The sequence below is a fragment of the Molossus molossus genome, unplaced genomic scaffold (assembly GCF_014108415.1).
Source record: "Molossus molossus isolate mMolMol1 unplaced genomic scaffold, mMolMol1.p scaffold_m16_p_10, whole genome shotgun sequence".
NCBI lineage: Eukaryota > Metazoa > Chordata > Mammalia > Chiroptera > Molossidae > Molossus > Molossus molossus.
The window spans coordinates 2,566,350-2,588,932 of NW_023425345.1; the positions used below are offsets into that span (position 1 = coordinate 2,566,350).

General features: G+C 45.1%; 1 protein-coding gene across 1 annotated transcript in view; it reads right to left on the reverse strand.

The window, feature by feature from the left end:
- The window catches only part of ACO2 (aconitase 2), a 44,342-nt gene extending 22,203 nt beyond the window's left edge, over positions 1-22,139 (reverse strand). Inside the window, exons 1-2 of the mRNA XM_036250943.1 lie at positions 22,001-22,139; positions 1,949-2,085 (exon numbers count right to left, since the gene is read on the reverse strand). Of these exons, the coding sequence (XP_036106836.1) occupies positions 1,949-2,085; positions 22,001-22,036 (173 nt within the window). The 5' untranslated portion in view covers positions 22,037-22,139. The remainder of the gene's footprint in view (positions 1-1,948; positions 2,086-22,000) is intronic.
- Between the last annotated feature and the right edge of the window lie 444 nt (positions 22,140-22,583).

The window sequence follows — 22,583 nt, forward strand, 5'->3', positions numbered from 1 at the left end:
CTAGGTAGCACTGAACCCCCACCCCACCCTGAGTTATGACAACCAGAAATGTCTCTAGACATTGTCAAATTCCTCTAGAGGACAAAATTGACACCCAGCCCCAGTCAGAACTCCTGCTCTATGGCAACAATGAAAATGGAGCATCCTTTATCTGTACTAATCTGGAAAATTAAAGTTAATGGACTTTTCTGGTTACTTTTAGTGATATAATTAAACCCAAAAAAATTCCCAATGCCTTACAGAGCAGTTTTTTTGGTTAATTTTTTAAAGCAAAGACTGAAAGTGAATAATACTCTGTCACATTATTGCAAAGCAAACTTCTATGTTAACTCGCCTGCCAAGAATGATGAAGAGCAAGGTGAAAGTGTTTGGCAGACTAATGAAAAATCCATCATTTTTCCACTGAGCTATGGTCAGATAGTTCCAAGAATAAATAAAATATTGTTTCCTGGGGAAAAAACATTTGTACAAGGTCCCATATCGATGGGGACCGTGGGTCACAACCTGACTACCTGTTAGAATGAGCTGGGAAATTGGCCCGTGCTCCTCACAGGTTGACAAGATGCTGTTAAACAGCAGATTCTGACTTAGTGGGGCTGGGGTGAGGCCTGGGGTTCTGCATTGCTAACAACGTCCCAGGGGATGCTGATGCTGCTGATCTGTGGACCACATTTTCAGGAGTAAGGCCTTCACAACCTGAGTCAGAATCGCTGGGGCCCTGTGCCAGTGGTTTTTTGTTTTGTTTTTTGTTTTGGTACATGCCCTTAGCGGGAACCAAACCCGCTCTGGTCCACAGGCCGATGCTCCAACCATTGAGCCAAACCGGCCAGGGCTCCCCAAAGTAATTCTAACGTGCAGCCTAGATGAAACCCACAAAAATGCTGGAACTGACACTGTGAGGCATGGGAGCCAGACAGACCTGCAGGGCACTTCTGACGCTTGATTTTCTTATCTGCAAAATGGGGAGGAGGGGTGTTAACAACAACCTGCACATGTGGATGAAAAGAACAGAAATCATGTATGTGACGTGCCTAGACCAAATCGGACATTTAGGTAACCCCTATTAGTATGGCCACCCTTGCCAAACATTCACAGGTCCTTACTACAATTAGGTAAAGACTAAGACAGTCCCTACCCTTAGAACCGAAGTGAGGACACCAGTAAAGAGGCAAACAGTGGCAACAGGGAGGGAGTGGGGATAGTGGCTAGAGCACTGGATGAGGACATGGAGACAAGGTCGCCCCACTCACTCACTGTGTGGCCTCAGGCAAGTTGTTTCTCCACCTGAGCCTGTGTCTTGGCTGTAAAATGGATACATTCATATCTGGTCTTACTTATTCCCAGGGTCACTGTCACCAAGTGGGGAGTCATTCAAGTTCCAGAAGCAGTGCTGGCTGGTGTACACAACCAGCCCCCGCCCTCCATCCTGTGGCATCTTATTCATCCTCTGGTGCCAGCATCTAGCCCAGGACCTGGCACACAGGACAACAGAGGAAAGATGGTTGCCATTTTACCAAATGGAAAGAGAGACCTTAAAAAAGATGCTCAAGATCTCACCTGAGCTCTCCTCTGGGCCTACTCACAGAAGCAGAAAGAAATATTTCTCTGGCAATTAGGTCCAGTGGATCCCAGAGGGCTGGCCCAGGGTCAGCAGCCTGTCCTGTAAAGGGTCTGGGAGGGTCAGACCACAGCATCAAAGAGTCTCTGAGACCTTCCTTACGGTCCGTATCACCAGGCTTCTTGATAACGAACTTTCCCTTGGCAGAGAGGGTGGAAGAGCCACCACCGATGTGGAATGCCTTTCCTCAGCAGGGACCTTTGCACCCTAAATGCCTTGATCCTGCCATCATCAACCACCCTTCTTCAGGCATCTGCTGTGCTGCCTAAAAGGGGCAGGTAGCAGAAGAAGCACCTTTAGCCATCTCCACAATGCCCCCAGCAGCCTTACCGTTTGCGAACAATGTTGATGTTCTTCTCTAGCAGGTCATAGCGAATGTAATCATTGGGCTCAAAGTGGCTCATGGCCACCTTGGCCCGTTGGCACAAGACTGAGGCCACATGGTACTGCCGCACCCCCAGGGCTTTCTGCAAGAAGAAAGACAACAGCAACTGTCAATGGAGGGTGTAGGGTGGCCCATCCTGAGGGATCAGTGTGGTAAAAAAGTGAGAAATGAGGCCTGGCCGGTGTGGCTCAGTGGATTGAGTGTTGTCCCATGGACTGAGAAGTCCTGGTTCGCTTCCCGGTCAGGGCATATTAGGGGGCATGCAGGAGGCAGCTGATCAATGTTTCTCTCTCAGATTGATGTTTCTATCTCTCTCCCTTTCTCTCTAAAAGAAATCAATAAAAACATTTTTTTAAGTGGGAAATGACAATGTCAAGAGCTATTCAGTGACTGCAGCCTCGGTCTTCTTACCTGAGGCATAGGGATGGTTTAGATGGTACAGCAGCCACAGGAACACAGCTGTGGCAGGAGAAAGGGTAAGGGATTTGCAGTCAGAATTACTGGAGCAAAGTCAAGTTCCATCAACTTCAAAAAATCCACTAACATTTGAGCACCAGAGAAGATGGAAAATGGGTACATAACCAGCTCTGCTGACCACAGGGTTACTGGAGAGGTTAAATGAGAATGTACTGCAAGTTCTCATTGAGCTGTGAAGCATCCCCCATGTCATAGCTGCTACTCTGACTGTAAGCTCCTTGAGGGTTAGCATCGATCTTTATTTGTCTTTTCTGTATCTAGACAACCTGGCATATACTAGAGCTTCAATAAATAATTGTTGAAAGGATGGAAGAATTAATGGGGAGATCTCCATACATGAGCTTTGGATATTTTCTCATCCTTCTGACTAGGTCACAAAAAGGATAGCTTCTACTTGGCTCTCTTTTTCTTTGATTGCTCTGGGGGAAGAAAGTCACCATGTTGTTAAGACATTTAAGCAGTCCTGGGAGAGGCCCACCTGGAGAGGAAATGAGGCAAATAGCCAGCACCATGTTGCCAGGTGTGTGAGCGCACCATCTTGTAAGCTAGCGCTCCAGCCTCAGCCCAGACCTTCAGATAACCACAGCCCTGGCTGACATCTGGACTGCAGCTTCTTCAGCAATCCCGACCAGAACCACCCAACCAAGCCACTCCCAAATTGCTGGCCCAGAGAAACGGAGCAAGAAATGTTTATTGTTTTAAGCCTAAGTTTGGGGGCAACAATCTGTTATGCAGCAATAGATAAACAATTATGATGGTGTCTGCATTACATTTTTTTTTTTTTTATTCTCACCCGAGGACATTTTTCCATTTTTTGTTCAGATAGAGTGGGAGGGAAAGAGAGAGAGAAACATCGACATGAAAGGGATACATTGAGTGGCTGCCACCCACACAACCCAACCAGGGCTGGGGACAAACTGCAACCGAGGTACGTGCCCTTAGCGGAAACCAAACCCGGGCCTCCCTGGACCGCAGGCAGATGCTTTAACCGCTGAGCCAAACTGGCCAGGGCTAGTTATTTTTTTAAAGATAATGTCTTTCTTTTATTTTTGTTAATCTTCACCTGAGGATATTTTTCCATGGATTTTTAGATGGAGTAGAAGGGAGGGAGGGAGAGAGAGACAGAGAGAGAGAAACATCAATGTGAGAGAGACACATCAACACCAACGGTGACAGGGATCAAACCCAAAACCCAAGTCTGTGCCCTTGACCAGGAATCGAAACCAAGACCCTTTGGTCCACAAGCCAACGCTCCAACCACTGAGCCAAACTGGCCAGGGCTGTATTAGTTCATTTTAAACTGTGGATGACAATCTTCACAGGTTCATTGTGACTAGGGAAGAATAAATGAACCCAAAGAAATGACAGAAAGAAAGGAATAACTGCTTCCCTTCTAGGTGGTATTATTCCCTGTCTACGGGGGAATGTGCCCTTGGGCAAGGACAAGGCAGAAACCAAGCTACTGCCCCAGGTTCCTTTCTTTGTGTCACCTGGACATTTAAATCCAACCCCTACCAACCTCAGCATCGGAAACAATGCACTTTTGCCATTCCTTGTGCAGGTCACTCGGTGGTGAGAACCGACCCCACTAGGAACAGCACCCCTAATCACTACCCACCTACCCACCCCAGCAGGAGTGAGCTCCCAAAGCTCACTTCGGATCCACTTGCTCTCCAGCTCAAAATCCACCATGGGATCTTCACTGTCTGTCTCACTGGCTAGGGGTGCAGAACCCACCAGTGACACATCAAAGGACTCTCAGCAGCCTATGCACAGAAGAATGTGGTACGCTGCAGCTGCAGCTGCCACTCCCACCTGCTGCTCCCCCAGGGGGGAGACCTAGGCTGAGCCTGGCATGCCGTGTACTATCTGAGTCATCCTGGACAATTACCCTCACTAAACACTTCCACACAGAGCTATTGTGAGGATAGGAGAGATTGCACAAAGGACTTGGCACAGTTTCTGTTATTACTCCTGTGTATTTATAAGCATACACTCAGCCCCCTCTGTGTTTACCACACAAGTGATAAACTAGACATGCTGTCCTGCAACTGGCTTTTATCATTTATCAATATACCTTATACATCTTGCCAATGTCTATCACTATTTTTGTAAGTTAACTGCCCACCCCCTTCCCAATCTGCCCTTTGTCTAAGTAATTCTCATTAATCCTTCAAATTCCAAATTAATTTCACTTTCTCAGAGAATCATTCTTGAACTCACAGCTCAATGAGAGCCCATTTTATATTTCCACTTGCTACCTCTTGACATTCATTTTGAGAGCTGTCTGCAGTCTTTGTAAGCTCCACTAGGGGAGGAGTGGTATCAGTTTATTTGTCACTGAATTCCCCACGCCTGAACACCAGGTCTGACACACAGGAGGTGCTACGAAAACACCAATTAAACCAATGAATGTCGCTGCTTCTTTACCAACCAGCTAGCTCCCTCTTGTTTAGCAGGAATACAGAGCAGGTTTGGCTAACCTTGTGAAAGCAAACTGTTAACAAGACAAATCAATAATTTACCAGTCTCAGATGCTTTGGGCTAGAGTGTAAACAGGTTCAACATTTTTGAAAGAATTAATTAGGCACTACCTATTAAAATGTAAAATGTTTGTATAGTAGGCTCCCCCTTATCTGCAGTTTCCCTTTCTATGGTTTCGATCACCAGCAGTCAACTGTGGTCTGAAAATATTAAATGGAAAAGTCCCGAAACAAACAAATCATGTTTTAAATAGCACACCATTCTAAGTAACATGAAGTATCTGTGGTGTTCAAAGAACAGCAAGGAGAGATATTTGTACACCCACATTGATAGCAGCATTATTCACAACAGCCAAAAGGTGGAAGCAACCCATGTGACCATTGATGGATGAATTGGATAAATAAAATGTGGTACACACATTCAACGGAATATTAGTCAGCCTTATAATGAAATTTTAAAAACCTAAAAAATTCTGACACATGCTACAACATGGATGAACCTTGAAGACATGCTAAGTGAAATAAGGCAGTCACAAATGAACAAATATGATTCCAGTTATATAAGGTACCTTGAGTAATCAAGTCCATAGATACAAAAAGTAGAATGGCGGTCTCCAGGGGCTAGGGAAGGGAAAATGGGGAGTTACTGTCTAATGAGCATAGAGGTTCAGATTGGGATGATGAAAAAGTTCTGGAGCTAGACGGTGGTGATGGTTGTACAACAATGTGAATGTACTTGTGCTGAATTGTATACTTAAAAATGCTTAAAAAGGTCAATGTAAAACATTAAAAAATATATAGAGCCCTGGCCGGTTTGGCTCAGTGCTTAGAGAGTTAGCCTGTGGACCAGAATCCCGGGTTCGGTTCCCACTAAGGGCATGTACCTCGGTTGCAGTTTGTTCCCACCCTGGTTGGGGTCGTGTGGGTGGCAACTACTCGATGTGTCCCTTTCACGTCGATGTTTCTCTCTCTCCACCTCCCTACTCTATCTGAAGATAAATGCAAAAATGTCCTCGGGTGAGGATAAAAATATATATATAGAGAGAGAGAGATGGGGGAAGAACAGTAAGGAAGCCATTGTGGCCAGAGCAGGATAAAGGAGGGGAAGTGTGGTAAGAGATTAGATGAAGAGGGAGCAGAGAATCAGTTGTATAAGACCTTCTAGAATATAGTAGAGATTCAGAACTTTACCCTGAGTGAGATGGAAAGCTGCTAATGGAGAATTCCGTACAGGAATGACATGATCTGCCTTATTTACAAGGGTCATTCTGGCTGCTGTATGTACAATAGAAGGAAGCAGGGAGACCAGGTAAGAGGCCAACACAGAGCCCAGGGAAAGATGATGATGACAGACTAGAGTCAGCGGTGGAGATGGTGAGAAGGGGTTGGAGCCTGGATATATTTTGAAGGTAGTAACAATAGGATTTGCTGACAAATTGGCCAAGGGGTGTAAGAGGAGTCAAGAATATCACTGAGGTTCTGGACCTGAGTAAATGGAAGAACAGGGTTGCTACAAACTGAAATGGGGAGGGCAAAAGAAGAGCAGACTTGGGAGATCAGGAGACTGGTTATGAACCTTTGCCTATCTGACACCCACGTGGAGATGTTAAGACAGTGGGATTCTAATCCTAGGACCCATCCCTTTAGAACTCTGCTCATCTAAATGGTTCATCTAGAATCATAGTTTACGAGCCCAAAGTGACCCAAGATCACAAAATGTTTTTTCTTCAAGTGACAGATGAAGAAATGAATGCCCAAGGTCACACCCCAGTTAATAGCAGTTTGGAGCAGAACTCAAGCCACTCGTTTCTCAAGTCAATGCTTTTTCCACTGTACTACCTCTCAAATTTAAACTAAGATGTTACTGATTTATTAAACACACATTTGTCCAGCCCCAGACTTTGTGCTGTGGTGCCCGAATTAATGATAAGCAAGAGATAGAGCCCCTGCCCTTGTTGAGCTTACAGTTTGGTGGAGCAGACAGATATCAAGTACCCACTCAAGGGACTATGTAAGCAACTATGTAAGAGAAGCGCTACAAAAGAAAAGTTAAGCCCTGGCCGGTTTGGCTCCGCGGTTAGAGCATTGGCCTGTGGACCAAAGAGTCCCAGGTTCGGTTCCCGCTAAGGGCACATACCTTGGTTGCAGATTGTCCCCGGTCCTGGTTGGGTCGTGTGGGTGGCAACCACTCGATGTGTCTCTCTCACATCAATGTCTCTCTGTCTCTCTCTCTCTTTCTTTTTCCCCCTCTCCCTCCTGCTCTATCTGAAGATAAATGCAAAAATGTCCTCGGGTGAGGATTTAAAAAAAAAAAGAAGAAAAGTTAAGCAACTATAACAGTATTAAGCTGGAAGACCTTATCTAGAATGAGGAAAGGACTTCTCCAAGAAAGTGATATTTAATCTGACAACGGAAACATTACTAGGCGTTATCCAGGCAAATAAAATGGGGTTTAGAGAAAGGTGTCCAGGGAACCCGGCAGGCAGAGAGAATAAACAGCATGTGCAAAGGCCCCATGGCAGAAAAGCACTTGTAATTGAAAGAAGAAAGAGAAAGCCAACCTAGCTGGAGCAAAGTGAGCAAAATGCAGTGAAAATGACAAAAAATAAGACTAAGACTAAGAGGTAAAACATAGCCAGGTATCATTAGGGACCTTGAAGATGTAGGAGAAAAGCACTCCTTTTGTTTTGGTGTTATCCTTTTTGGTGTGAGGGACTAGGACCCAGGGGGCTGGCCCCTTTGGCCTATTCTTCTCACTATGTAAGTAATGAACCATCTAAATATGAAAGTGGCTTATTGTGCTTTTACCAGTCCAATCATTCTTTGACCTTGTCTGTGTGTGTGAGGTTCACAGATGTTAAATTTTTAACTTGATCCCAAAAGCAATAGGAAGCAACTGCAGTTAAACAGGATCAGATTTGCATTAAAAAAAAATCACTGTGGCCCTGGCCGGTTTGGCTCAGCAGTTAGAGCGTCGGCCTGCAGTCCAGAGAGAATGAGTTTGGTTCCCGCTAAGGGCATGTACCTCGGTTGCAGTTTGTCCCTGGCCCTGGTTGGTTGTGCGGGTGGCAGTCACTCGATGTGTCCCTTTCACGTTGATGTTTCTCTCTCTCTCTCTCTCTCTCTCTCTCTCTCTCTCTCTTCCTCTCTCTCCCTCCCACTCTATCTGAACAAAAAATGGAAAAATGTCCTCGGGTAAGGATAAAAAAAAAAACCAAAGAGATCTGGGCTTGGTTCCCACTAAGGGCATGTACCTCGGTTGCAGTTTGTCCCCGGCCCTGGTTAGGTCCTGTGGGTGGCAACCACTTAATGTGTCCCTTTCACGTCGATCTTTCTCTCTTTCTCTCTCCCTCCCACTCTATCTGAACAAAATATGGAAAAATGTCCTCAGATTAGGATAGAAAAAAAAATCACTGTGGCTGCTATGCAGATAACGCATTCGAGAGAGGCAACGTGGAATAGGCTGATGGTGACTTACCATGAAACCTCGTTCCTACAAGCACATTTGTATGTTGACACTTCAGCACCTATTCTGTACCAAGCAGTATGACACAGATACCAAGAAGAGTAAGACAGTCACTATGCTAACACACCTTAGCCTGACCAAGATCAGCACTTAAATGCATCGCACTGTGACCTATGCAAAGAAGGAACAACACACATAAGGGGCAAGAGTGCAGCAGAGAGCAAATCACTATTCGGAATGCCACGGCAAGGCTTCACTGAGCAAGGCTGTGGAGGATATATAGGAGTTTGCAAGGCACTCAGAGAGGACAGGTAGTATGTAAAAAGAACGACACAGGCCATAAGTGAAGTGGGCAGGAGCTACAAATCACTCAAAATAGTGGGACGTAAAAGACAAAGCAGGAAATGGAAGATCAGCTGGAAACCAGGCAGGGCCAGGGAGGGTGTGGTTCACTATCCCAAAACCTGAATTATAACCTGTGGTTTACAAGAGGCCACAAGGCACAGTGGGGAGAGAGCTTAGATTTATCTCCAAAGCCCAGCTCTACCATTTACTAGTTGTATGGCCTCAAGCAGGTTTCACCTTTGAACCCATTTCTTTATTTAGAAAAAGGGAATACCTGTAGTATTACATGAGGTATGAAATGACAAAAATGGGCCCCAAAGAATGGCAATTATTATGTAAAATGATACAAGGTGGGGGTGGGGGGTGTTAAATAGCATTTACTGAGATTTTTTCCTCCCATTTTATTTATTTTTTTATGTTTTTATAGTTTTTTGGTTTTTTTTTTAGGGAGAGTGAGACAGAAACATCGATGCGAGAGAGAAACGCTGATCACGGTGTGGCTCAGTGGACTGAGTGTCCTCACATGGACTGAGAGGTCCTGGTTCTATTCCTGGTCAGGGCACACACTGGGTTTTGGGCTCAATCCCCATTAGGGGGCATGCAGGAGGCAGCAAATGGATGTTTGTCTCTCACATCAATGTTTCTATCACTCTCTCTCCCTTCTTAGCTCTTTAAAAAAAATTTTTTAATTACAAAAATTAAAAAGTAGGACATACTTCATGAAAAAAAAATTAAAAATACATAAAACACACAATTATATTAACTCCCTAAGGTCCATCCAGGGATACCTATGACCACCCCTCCTCCACCAGATTTCCTGGCCTAATGCCAGGTACCCAGTGGTATTTAACACTCAGTGACTCTAAGAGAGGCACCAAACACTGGTTCCATGATGAATCTACCCCTCTCCAGTCCCTGGTACCATGGCACCCACTGTACCCACACCGAAAAGGTGTCATGGCTGAGTTTTCTAACCAAACACAATTAACTTTTTATATTTATGTAATGTTGAACCTTGAATATTGTACATACATTAATTTTAGAATCAGAAAAAATGTTAAAGAAATATAATTTTTTTTTTTTATTCCTCACCTGAAAATATTTTTCCACTTATCATCAGACAGAGTGAGAGGGTAGGAGAGAGACGGAGAGACAGAGAGAAACATCGATGTGATAGAGCCACATCAACTGGTTGTCTCCCACATGACCCGACCAGGGCTGGGGACGAACCGCAACCAAGGCACATGCCCTTGACTGGAATCGAACATGCAACTCATTGGTCTGCGGGCCGACACTAACCGCCGAGCCAAACCAGCCAGGGTTATAGATTTCTTTTTAAGCACCACCCATGCTTTTTTCTTCAACTTGTGGTCTACTTCAGATTGTTAAAAAGCAAAAGAATGAAGGCAGAGTTTTCTAAAGAATATGAATATTGACGTCTATTTCACAAAAGTAACTGGCAAAAATTTTAAAGATTCACAACATAAAGTATGAGCAAGGGTTTGGGGGGAAAAGTAACCTTGAATTTTGTTATTAAAGAATACCAGTAAAGTCTTCTCAGAGGGGCCTGGCAATAGCTACTAAAAGTATTTTTGTGGGTTTTTTTTTTTTGAGAGACTGATTTGTTGTCCCACTTATCTATACATTCATTCACTGGTTGCTTCTCACATGTGCCCTGACCCGAGGTCGACGCGCAACCTCGCCATACCAGGACCATGCCCTAACTAACTGACAGCTTCTCGGCCAGGGCCTAGCTACTACAACTTAGTAACAACAGCTTTTTGTCTGACATTTTATTGAGGCAGCAGTGGTAGAAGCTGCTCTTTGAGTGCTATGCTGCCCAAGGACGTAAAGGAGAAAGATGCAGGAAAGTCAGCCAATGAAGACAAAGACCAGTAAACAAATCTGCGGGCAAAGTGAAGAAGAAGACGTAGTCCAAAGACAAAGTTTGGGACAAGCTCAATAAGCTACTCTTGTTTGATGAAGCAACATATTACCAACTCTGTGGGAAGTTCCCAACTGTAAGCTTATACCCCAGCTGTTGTCTCAGAATGAAGATCGCGGTTCCTTGGCCAGGGCAGCCCCTCAGCAGCTCCGAAGTAAAGGGCTCATTAAACTAGACTGAAAGCACAGAGCTCAAGTAATTTACAGCAGAGACACCAAAGCTGGGGATGTCCCAGCTGTTGGTGAAGATGCATGAACAAGTCTCACCAGCTATACATTTTGAAAAATAAAACTTTGTTAAACCAAAAAAACAACATATATTGTGACCTAGAAATTCAATTTCTCCGTATCTACCCACATACCATACCTGTACCCACAAAGACAGCTACAAAAATGTTCATTGTACCATTAAGTGAAATATTTAAAAAATTAGAAACAACATAAATGTCCATTTATTTTTCAAAAAGTTGCCCTGGCTGGTTTGGCTCAGCAGTTAGAGCGTTGACCCATGCACCAAGAGGTCACCGGTTCAATTCCCGGTCAGGGCCCATGCCCAGGTTGTGGGCCCAATCCCTGGGAGGGCAGGGGGGGATGTGCAGGAGGCGGCCAATCGATGTTCTCTCTCATCAATGTTTCTATCTCTCTCTCCTTCTCCCTTCTTCTCTCTCTAAAAATCAATAAAGAAAAAAAAAGTAAGTATCACTGAGTCTTATACTGACCACTGAGGCTGGGTTATAAGTAGTCCAGATCAGTATTACTTAAAAAAGAATGATGACTTGAGCATATTTTTTTAAAACTTGCTGGGGTTTTGTTTTTATTTCCTAAATCAAAAAGTAAAACATAGTACTCAGTTCAACCTGGCCCAAGGGCCCAGAGACATTCCTAAGTTCACGCATAAGGCCATCCAACCCAGATGTCACAACAATTAGGAAATGGAAAAAAAATTTTCCCATAGTTGGAGCCCAAGTCTCAGGCCTTGTGAAATTCTCCTGGATAAACACCAGGCTCTTATCTAGAAGAGAGATTTTCACTAAGCGTTCACCCTTCACTTTCTCAGGAACAGAGGGGATGAGGGCAACCTCAAGGCAGAAAACCTTTCTTTGGCAAACTCCGTAAGCCCAATTCAACAAGATTAGGCTAAATTCATTTTCTTCCAGAAAGCCTATTCCACTTCTGGACAGTTCTAAAACCTTACAACAACAAATGCTTCTTATATTGAACCGAAACATGCCTCCATTCTATCAGAGAACAGATTCTAGTGTTGGACACTTGGGCTCAAACCCTAGCTCTGCCCCAAGCTCTGTCACCTTGTGTGGTTTTATTTAACCCCTCTAAACACTGCTTTTCTCCTCTGTAAGCGAGGTTAACACCTGCACACAGGCTGCAGTGAGGATTAAGAAAGTATACCTATGTAAAAGTACCCAGCCCAGTGCCTGCCACACGCTAGGCTTCAATTCCCAGCCCTGTCCTTTGGAACCACATCAAGTGAACTTAGCCACTCATCCACACTTCAGTCCTTCAAATTGTTGAAAATCATAATCATGTCATCTCCATTCTAACCCTTCCTATAGCACTTCCTCCTCTGCTATAAACCAATACCCCAATTTTACACTTGGGTGGGAGTCCCCCATCAGGGTGACCAGTAGCCAGATGTCCTTAGATCTGTTTTGGAGTAAATAACAGTTAGCTGCCACAATGCTCTGTGCCACTGACACCATAAAGAGCTCAGCCTCCCTAACCACCCTGAAGATGCAGAGGCTCACAGACAGGAAGTGGCCTGCCCAAGGTCACACAGCTGGGAATCTGCTGAGACCATGCCCTTCTCATCCTGCTCCAGACAGTGTCTCCCAACCTCTGCTCGATGGGCTCAATCCTCCACAGGTCTCTCAGAGTACCTCTGGTAGAGTCTGACTCCCTGTTCTGATGGTGTCCCCTCCCTTCTGGTGGGTTACAAATCTCCAGGGCCCCCAGGATTAATGAAGGCTCTACTAATCCCGCATTTACTGACACAGAACAAACTCTGAAGGAAGCAATATACCCAAAGTAGACTCCACCAGGGAGCCAGACCAGAAATGAAAAGATCATAAAATATATAGTTTTTTATCCTCACCTGAGGACATTTTTTCATTTTTTGTTCGGATGCCCTTAGCGGGAAGCGAACTCGAGTGAGTCTCTCTGGACCGCAGGCTGACGCTCTAACCGCTGAGCCAAACTGGCCAGGGCACATAATATTTTTTTAAAAAGCACCCTGGCCCTGGCCAGTTTGACTCAGCGGTAGAACATCCATCAACCCTCAGACCAAAGGGTCTCAGGTTGGATTCCAGTCAAGGGCATATACTTCGGTTGCGCTTCAATCCCCGGCCCTGGTTGGGGTCATGTGGAAGGTAACCAATCGATGTGTCTCTCTCACATCAATGTTTCTCTCTCTCTCCCTCTCTCCCACTCTACCTGAAGACAAAAATGGAAAAATATTATCATTTGGTGAGTTTTTTTTTTTTAAAAAAAAAGCAAAAACTGCCCTGGCCGGTTTGGCTCAACGGTTAGAGCGTTGGCCTGTGGTCTGGAGAGGCCCAGGTTCGGTTCCCGCTAGGGGCACGTACCTCGGTTGCAGTTTGTCCCCCGCCCTGGTTGGGTCGTGTGGGTGGCAGCCACTCGATGTGTTCCTTTCACGTCGATGTTTCTCTCTCTCTCTCCCTCCCACTCTATCTGAACAAAAAAATGGAAAAGTGTCCTCGGGTGAGGATTAAAAAAAAAAAAAAAGGCAAAAACTGTGCCCGGCAAGATCACAAAGGTTACCTTTTGTCACCCTCCCAACAACTGTGCTAAGTAGGATTACAGGTTAGTGTGTTCCTTGTTTAGATGAGAAAATGGTAACTCAGATGAGAAAGTAAATTCCACTAAAATGTACGTTCTCCAAGGGTAGAAAATTTCTCTATTCTAGTCACCTCTGTATACTCAGAGTCTAGGACAATGTCTGACACAAAGCAGTTGTTCAATAAATACTTGGTGACAGGATGTTTGAAGGCAGAGCCACGATTTGAAGTAGTGAGTGCCTCTGGCAGAGGCTGTGCTGAGCCATCAGTGCTTGTTCAAAGCCAAAGCACATGGGAAAGTGGTCTATCCCATAGCATGTTACATGCACACCAACTCAGAACTCTGGCCTCCCTACTTGGCCAAGGTCGGTCACGCTGCTCTCTCTTCCCAGGGTACAAGTGTCTTCCCTGGGGACCACTTGTGTCCAGAGAACAGTCCAAACCAAAGGGACTGACATCTTCTCAGGCAGGAGGCCAGCCTGGTGGGGCCAGTTTGATCTTCTGCCCATCCTCTGAAGCATGGCATATGCCAGCACTGCCTTAGGGAACATGTCAGTAGGCACTAGCACTCAGAACTAGTGCTAGTGGGTTGTCCAAACAAACTGGGCTCCTGAAGGAGGCCTGGTCTCTTGAGGCAGCAGCTTCAGCAAGAGACAGACAAGTCACCAGTCACATTCTGACCTATTCAGTGCCATTTGTAGAAACACTCTAACCCCAGTGCCAAGTCACCGAAAGGGCATCCACTCTAGAGCTAGATGCATCTGGCTTAGAATCGCAGCTTCCCCAGCTGTGGGAACTGGGACATGTTTCTTTATCTTGCTGAACCTCAGTTTCCTCTTCTGGAAAATGGGAATAAAAAAGCAGAGGTTTTGTGAAGAGTAGAAAGAATCTATTCCTTAGAAATGCAGAGAAAACAGTCTGGAATGATATATACAAAATTCCTATCAATGGTTGCCTCTGGGGACTGGAATGGAGAGAAGGAAAGAAAGCTTTTATAAATGTATTGCATTCTTTAAGGAAAAAAATATATGAAAAGTACATAGCTCGATAACTGGGATCCTGGCTGGTATTCAATAAATGTAAACTGCTGTTACTCAGTTCTCCTGGGAAAATGAGATGCTGCCCCAAAGATAATGCTTACCTGTGTACTGGGAAAGCATTACAGGCTGCTATTTCCCACTATCCTTGTACTCCCTTCCCAGCCACAAAACAAACACCAGGAGCCCCAGAGCTGATCACAATCACCAGGACAGCACATCCCAGAATGGAAATGGCACTAAAAAGGTCTCATTTATCCACTCTTTATGTCCTTGAATGCCTAACAGAGTCATCTAACCTACCCAGGACTTGGGCGGTGGTAGGGAATGCCCCACCTTACGAGGCAGCCCATTTTACCAGCAGGATGACTTCAAAGTCTTGGACGGGATAAAAACCTGCCTGGTTCCTCTAACCACGACCCCTAGGCTCACAGCTCAGAGCAACTTGCTGCCTAGCTGTTCCTAGCAGGGAAGCCTCAGGTAGGTGCTGCCTAGGTGGACAACAGAAATGCATGTCAGTCAACACCTTCCTAAGAAAAAGCATATTCTCACACCTCCGCTGCTTCTAACAATTTTTTCCCACCCCTGGTAGGTGATACCTGGCACCTCTCCTAAGAATCCAAAGCAAAACAATTCTCTCCTGCCAGGAGGCAATCAGCTAGCTTGGTTGCTATGCAACTAACTGGCAGGCACAAAAGTGATGTAGTCCTTTTCAGAGGCTTGGAAAGGTAGACAGGGAGTAGTGTCTCTCCAAGTCAATCTCTAATGGGCTCCAAGAAGTAGGGGGTTCCTTTAAGGAATCAGTTGATAGATGCACTCATCGGTCTAGTTCTTAACGGCTGGCATCAGTAGCTGACTCCAGGCACACTGTAAAATGCATGCAAATCCCCAGCCCTGCTCTGGCCCCCCAGGCAGCAGCTCAGCACCAACGCCCACTTGTGAGCTCAGGAGGCAGCTTGTGAGGCTGACCCACAGCTTAGCCTCTCCCTCTCAAGCTTTGTAGGTATTCCGAGTAGGAGTAGGAGGCATTAACAGCCCCAAATAGACATACATCCAAACAGAGCATGGAGCCAACTGAACTGTGTCCCCTCTATTTAGCCTACTCTACAGAAATCTAGTTTTTACTCTCTACCCACAGGGGAGGACTCTGGGGAAACAGTCTGGTTGAGAGGTAGAAAGCCTGCATTCTGCAGCCAAACAGACCTACATTCAAAACCTGGTTGTCTCACGTGCTGTGACCTCAGACAACTATTTAACTTCTCTGGGTCTGTCTTATCTTGAAAACAGGCTAATGATACCTACTTCTTAATGTGGCTGTTGAGGGACAAACAGGCAATATTTGTAAAACAAGACCTAGTTCAGTGACTGGCACAGGGTCCTGACTAAACATGCCACAAGTGCCAAGGTCCAGGGTGGTCCGGTATGGAGTTAGCCCACCCAGCACAGGGTCTCTCCCCTGACGTCGGCCCAGAGTATTATAGTTAAGTGACTTCTTCCTCACCAGCATGCTTATAAGCTTTCACGGGTAGAGCCCTCGTCTTCAACCAGCTCTGTAGCTCTCTCGGCGAACAACAAAACAACACAAATATCCAGCAGAAGGTGAGGGAGCCCAGCACTGAACTGGGGGACAGGGGTTAAATAAATTCCTGAGACCCCTTAGGTACCTCCTCCCAGCACACCACGGAATTAAAGCTCCCAATCAGAAACTATCTCATGCCCTGGCCGGTTTGGCTCAGTGGTTAGAGCATCGGCCTGCGGTCCGGAGAGACCCGGGTTCGGTTCCCACTAAGGGCACGTACCTTGGTTGCAGTTTGTCCCCTGCCCTGGTTGGTTGTGCGGGTGGCGACCACTCGATGTGTCCCTTTCACATCGATGTTTCTCTCTCTCTGTTCCTCTCTCTCCCTCCCACTCTATCTGAACAAAGAATGGAAAAATGTCCTCGGGTGAGGATGATAAAAAAAAAAAAAAAGGAAAAAAAGAAACTATCTCGCCCTGGCCGGTTTGGCTCAGCGGTTAGAGCGTCGGCCTGCGGTCCCGAGAGACCCGGGTTCGGTTTCCGCTAAGGGCATGTACCTTGGTTGCAGTTTGTCCCCGGCCCTGGTCAGTCGTGCGGGTGGCAGCCACTCGATGTATCCCCTTCACATCGATGTTTCCCTCTCTCTCTTTTCCTCTCTCTCCCTCCCACTCTACCTGAACAATAAATGTCCTCGGGTGAGGATAAAAAAAAAACAAAACAAAAAAAACAAAACAAAGAAACTATCTCAATTTCCATAGGTGAAAGCAGAAATACTACTGGGCCTAGAATCCCCAAAGAATTTAATATTTAATAATGAAAATACTCTAAATGTAATTTTAGAGTTCATTTTCTCAATGTTGCTCTTCAGCTTAGAGAATAAAAAACAAGAAGCCAGCGGATTCATTTCTACCTATTCTCCTAACTCCCTTATAGCAGTACCCAAAAGGTTTTCCTAAACAATGAGTACATACCCAATATCCATGGAGATTACAGAAGGAACAAGCAACTTCCCTCAAGCCAGTCTTTTTTGAACATACAAGCTGAGGGTAAATGCTTGGGCCATGGAGGCTGTAGGTCATCTCCATGGTAGGTCCATGGTAGGGACAGAGACTAACATTCACCAAGTGCCTATACCCTGCACCAGATTTGCCTCAAGAACTTTACACAGACAGTTCCATTTAATACTCACAACTACTGTCTGAGGCAAAAGATACTGTCTGTGCCCATTTATAAATTGTGAAACTGAGGCTCTAGAATATTAACTATTAGCCACACAGCAAAGGTGAAATTCCAGTCTTGGCTCCAGCTAGTGCCCTTTCCTTTGGCCCAAGATTTGCATAATGAATCCAAGAAAACCATTCTGCATCTTTTAGGACACCCCCCCCCCCCAAAAGAACTTCTACAGGTTCATTCTGGAACAATCTGAGGAAAGAGGCTGTTCTTATTGTCAATGTTAGAAATGGACCACTCCATGCCTGGCCCTGTAGCCCAGTGGATTGAGTGTCGTCCCATGGACTGAGAGGTTCCAGTTCGATTCCCAGTCAGGGCACATACCCGGGTTGCCAACTCGATGCCCAGTAAAGGGCATGCAGGATGCAGCCAGTTGATGTTTGTCTCTCATCAATATTTCTCTCTCTCTCCCCCTTCCTCTATCTCTAAAAAAAAAAAAAATCAATAAAAATCATATTTTTTTTAAAAAAGGAAAAGAAATAGCCCATTCCTAAATTAATACCAGAAACTATTCACAAATTTTTTTTTTATCCTCACCTGAGGACATTTTTCCATTTTTTGTTCAGATAGAGTGGGAGAGAGACAGGAAGAGAAAGAGAGAAACATCAACGTGAAAGGGATACATCTAGTAACTGCCACCCACACAACCCAACCAGGGCCGAGGACAAACCGCAACCAAGGTACGTGCCCTTAGCAGGAACCGAACCCGGACTCTCTGGACCATAGGCCAACACTCTAACTGCTGAGCCACACCGGCCAGGGCTATAGAGGCACTTTTAACTTAACTTCTGCCAAAGGTCAGACTTCTTTGTGGTTAACTGCCATCTCAGATTTACAGAGGTTACGTGGCATCCCAATGTCACATGATGAAAACTCAGCACCCCAGTACCACAAGGTAAAGCCAAAGACCTAAGAAATGTATTTGCAAATTCCTTTTATTTACCACCCATAGCCCTTTACACAAAAAAATAATAAAAACCAGCCCTGGCCAGTTTGGCTCAGCGGTTAAAGCGTCAGCCTGCGGTCCGGAGAGACCTGGGTTCGGTTCCCGCTAAGGGCACGTACTTCGGTTGCAGTTTGTCCCCAGACCTGGTTGGTCGTGCGGGTGGCAGCCACTCGATGTGTCCCTTCATGTCGATGTTTCTCTCTCTCTCCTTCCTCTCTCTCCCTCCCACTCTATCTGTACAAAAAATGGAAAAATATCCTCGGGTGACGATAAAAAAAAAAAAAAAAAAAAGCTTTAAAAAAAAATAATAAAAACCAGAAAGTAAATGTGGCTTTTCAAATATTTCACCTCCATTTCTTCACTCTGTTTCTAATTTTACTACCTGGGAGCAGGTACTGTCAAATAATAGAACACTTTCAACTTAAACAGCACTGTTCTCAGGTTATGGAGCGTTAATGATATCCTGGGCAACAGGCTGAATCTTGATGCCAAAGGAAATCAGTATAGTGCAGTGGCTGGGACCTCCAGGACATATAGGTGCCAATTCAAATGACATCTGTTAGTGATAAGGCCCTAGGCAAGTTTATTTTATTTTACCTAATAAGTATATAACACTTACTACATGCAGGCGGGGTTCTAAATACTTTGCAACTATAATATGATTATTAGATTAAGTCTGAAGTACTATTATTATCTGTATCTTACAAGTGAGGCAACAGGAATAGAAAGGTGCAGTAATGTGTCCCAAGTGACAACTAGTGAGTATCAGAGTCAGCATTCGAATAAGGCAGCATGATGCAAGAATCCATGCTCCTAACCATTACATTGTGTCTACTCTAACCCTGTTTCTTCATCTGTAAGACAGGGCTAATAGGTTTGCCTTATCTCGCAGGGTCATGTGAGATTACTGGTACATAGTAAGGTAAATTTTAGCTACTCTTAGTGATACAGTAATTGCCATCATTCTATTATCTACCTTTACCTTTGTTTTATTTATTTATTTTATTCTCACCCGAGGAATTTTTTGATATTTTGTTCAGATAGAGTAGGAAGGAGGGAGGGAGGGAGGGAGAGAGAGAGAAACAGTGAGAGAGAGGGAGAGAGAAACATCGAGGTGAAAGGGACACATCGAGTGGCTGTCACCCGCATGACCCAACCAGGGCCTGGGTCAAATTGCAACCGAGGAATGTGCCCTTAGCGGGAACCGAACCTGGGTCTCTCTGGACTGCAGGCCAATGCTCTAACCACTGAGCAAAACCAGCCAGGGCCAGTCAAAATATTTTTATTTTGCCCTTGACCAAAGGTGAAGGTAGCCTTGGCCAGTTTGGCTCAGCGGTTAGAGCATTGGCCTGCGGTCCAGAGAGACCCAGGTTCGGTTCCTGCTAAAGGTACGTACCTTGGTTGCAGTTTGTCCCAGGCCCTGGTTGGGTTGTGCGGGTGGCAGCCACTCTATGTGTCCCTTTCATGTCGATGTTTCTCTCTCTCTCTCCCCCTCCCACTCTATCTGAACAAAAAATGGAAAAATGTCCTCAGGTGAGGATAAAAAAAAAAAAAAGGGAAAATGTCCTCGGGTGAGGATTTAAAAAAAAAAAAAAAGAGGTCAATTTACAAGGTTTTCAGAGGACAGTGTTAGCTGGCCATTTGGCCATTACTTAACATAGCCTGGCTATTGGGAGGCAGGCAGTGTGGTATAATGCTGTTCATTCAGCTTAATGAACAAACAGATCTGAATTTTAATCCTAACTCTGTTCCTGGAAGTCACCCAGGGTTTTAGATTTTGTCTGTCTGTAAAAGAGAAAGTTGGACTACATGATGATCATAAACAAATAGATTGTACTTCTCATAACTTTATAACAATAATCATAACTATCTGAATGGAAGCCAATCACCAAGTATTAAATAAACATTTGTCAATGAAGGCAATTCCCAAACGACAGATGAGGAAACTAGGATACAGAAGTAACTTGTTCAAGGTCACAGGGTCAGGGTAGAATATGAACCATAGCCCAAATCTCTTTCTATATTGGGCTAACACTCACGGTTTCCAAGATCCTTTTTCAGTTCAAAAATACTGTTATGCCTGGCCAGTGTGGCTCGGTGGTTGAGCGTCAACCCATGCACCAAGAGGTCGCTGATTCAATTCCCGGTCAGGGCACATGCCTAGGTTGTGGGCCAAATCCCCAATGGGGAGCATGCAGGAGGTGGCCAATTAATGTTCTCGCTCATCAATATTTCTCTCTCTCTCCCCCTTACTCTCTCTCTAAAATCAATAATGAAAAAGAAAAAATTTTAACAGTTATATTCGTCCTTTCTTCCAACCTCAATAAATCTATGATTATTTATCTTAAATAAAATCTTTCCTTAATTTACTACATCATGGAAAGCAGGATCAGGAAGAAACAACTACGGTTCTTCCACAGTGTTAACCTGGAAAGTCAAAAGCTCTGAAGAGGTAACTAGGGAAAATCCCTTGTCTTTGCTCAGAACTGAGAGATCAGAACTACTTTAAGATAAATGATTTCACTTTAACCATATGGTTTAAACTTAAGCAAAGTGATAAAATAAAAACTTATAGTAACACAATGCTTCTTGAATACAGCATGTAACAATTTCTTTTTAAATCAAAGTTGTGCCACTCAATTCAAAGTAGATTCACAAAGTTAAAAGATTTTCAGAGAATGCCTATAAGTAATTGCTTTGATTTTATTAACAAAATACATGCGTGACATTGAACCTTTGTGTATAACACCTTTCTAGGGCTGTCATGTTAGAAGTGAAAAACCCATCTGGCAGTCATAGTCAGTTTTCTAGATGGTTCGTAACAGGAGAGTCAAGGTCAAACTGTTGAGTCTCTTTACCCTTCCATCCAGTAATCCAAAAGCAACTAATTGTGGGCTCAAACTACTCCATTCTGGTAAACTCAAAAATACAAATGTTAGCTCAAAAATCACACTCTAGCTCACAAAGTTCTGTGAAGACAGGCTGACATGAACAAGTTGAACAGAAGAGCCAAAGGACAAGATGCTCAGGCCACTTCAGTGACAGCAGTAACTTTCACCTACTTTCTAGCAGTTTTATTACTTATCAAATGAGAATAGTCATCTCACCAGATGATTATATAACTCAAAATATGATAAGGAATTAAAAGTCTTGCAATATTGTGCAAAGGTGAGAAATTACTGTTATCACTATTTACTACATCTGGGGCCGGAAGGACCCCCTTTCATTCTTGGCTATGTGTTCCGCGGAATCCTCAAAGGATGCAGCAGGATACTAGTTTCTTCTCCAGACTCCAGGCCTGGCAACTGTAGATGCACCTGGCTAGCAAGTCTCTGCTGCTGAGAGATGAGAAGTGAGACCTTCAGACTCTGGGCCTAGCCGGCTCTACCACGCCCATACACCCCAGTCACCTTGTCCTCACCTTGAGAAACGAAAAGAAACCCTACGGGAAAGGACAGTGCGGTCCTCAAAAAAGAGAGATGCCTCCATTCTTCACCCAGCCGGCACAGTTTAGACCCACAATTCCCGCGGGGCGGGGACAGGGCTGGGAGAGCTGACAGAGAGGGGACGCCTTGACCTCAGGCGCTGGAGGACCGGGAACGGGCGCTGGGCCCACAGAGAGACAGGTACACAAAACGTCACCGCAGGTCGGGCCTGCCTGGCTTCGCCTCGCCCACAGCCGCAAGCATACTGGGAGGCACCCCGCCCCCGTGAACCCAGAGGGCCCTGAGCTCGCTCACCTGCAGCCGGGTCACCAGGAGGCTGTAAGGCGCCATTTTGTACACTGACAAAGATGAGGTCGCGTGAAAGTGACGTGCCACACAGCGTATTTAAAGCCTTCGGGCAGGGGGCGTGGCCTGAAGCGAAAGGCGTCAGGGTGAAGGCAGAGCTTCGAGAGCGCAGTGGGCGGGGCTCCTCTGTCAGAAACCAACCTGGAAGAGGGAAAAGCTGCATTAAAACCTTTGTGGAAGTATGCCTCCCCTGTTTGGCCCAGTGGTTAGAACGTCAGCGCGCAAACCGGAGTCGCGGGTTCGATTGCGGTCAGTTGCGGTTTGGTCCAGGCCCTGGTCGGGGTCGTGGGCAGGCAACCAGTTGATGTGTCTCTCATATTGATGTTTCTCTCCCTCTCTCTCCCTCTCCGGACCCTCTTCCCCCCAGCTGAAGATAAATGAAAAAATATCCTTGGGTGAGGACTAAAAATAAATAAAACATTTGTAGAAGTAAATATCCGCACAAAGATGTCTTATCGAAGTGCAAATTTCATATTTATACTTCTGTTTGTCTCTTCCCCCCAGACCGGTCAAAGGCATTTTTTTTTTTTTT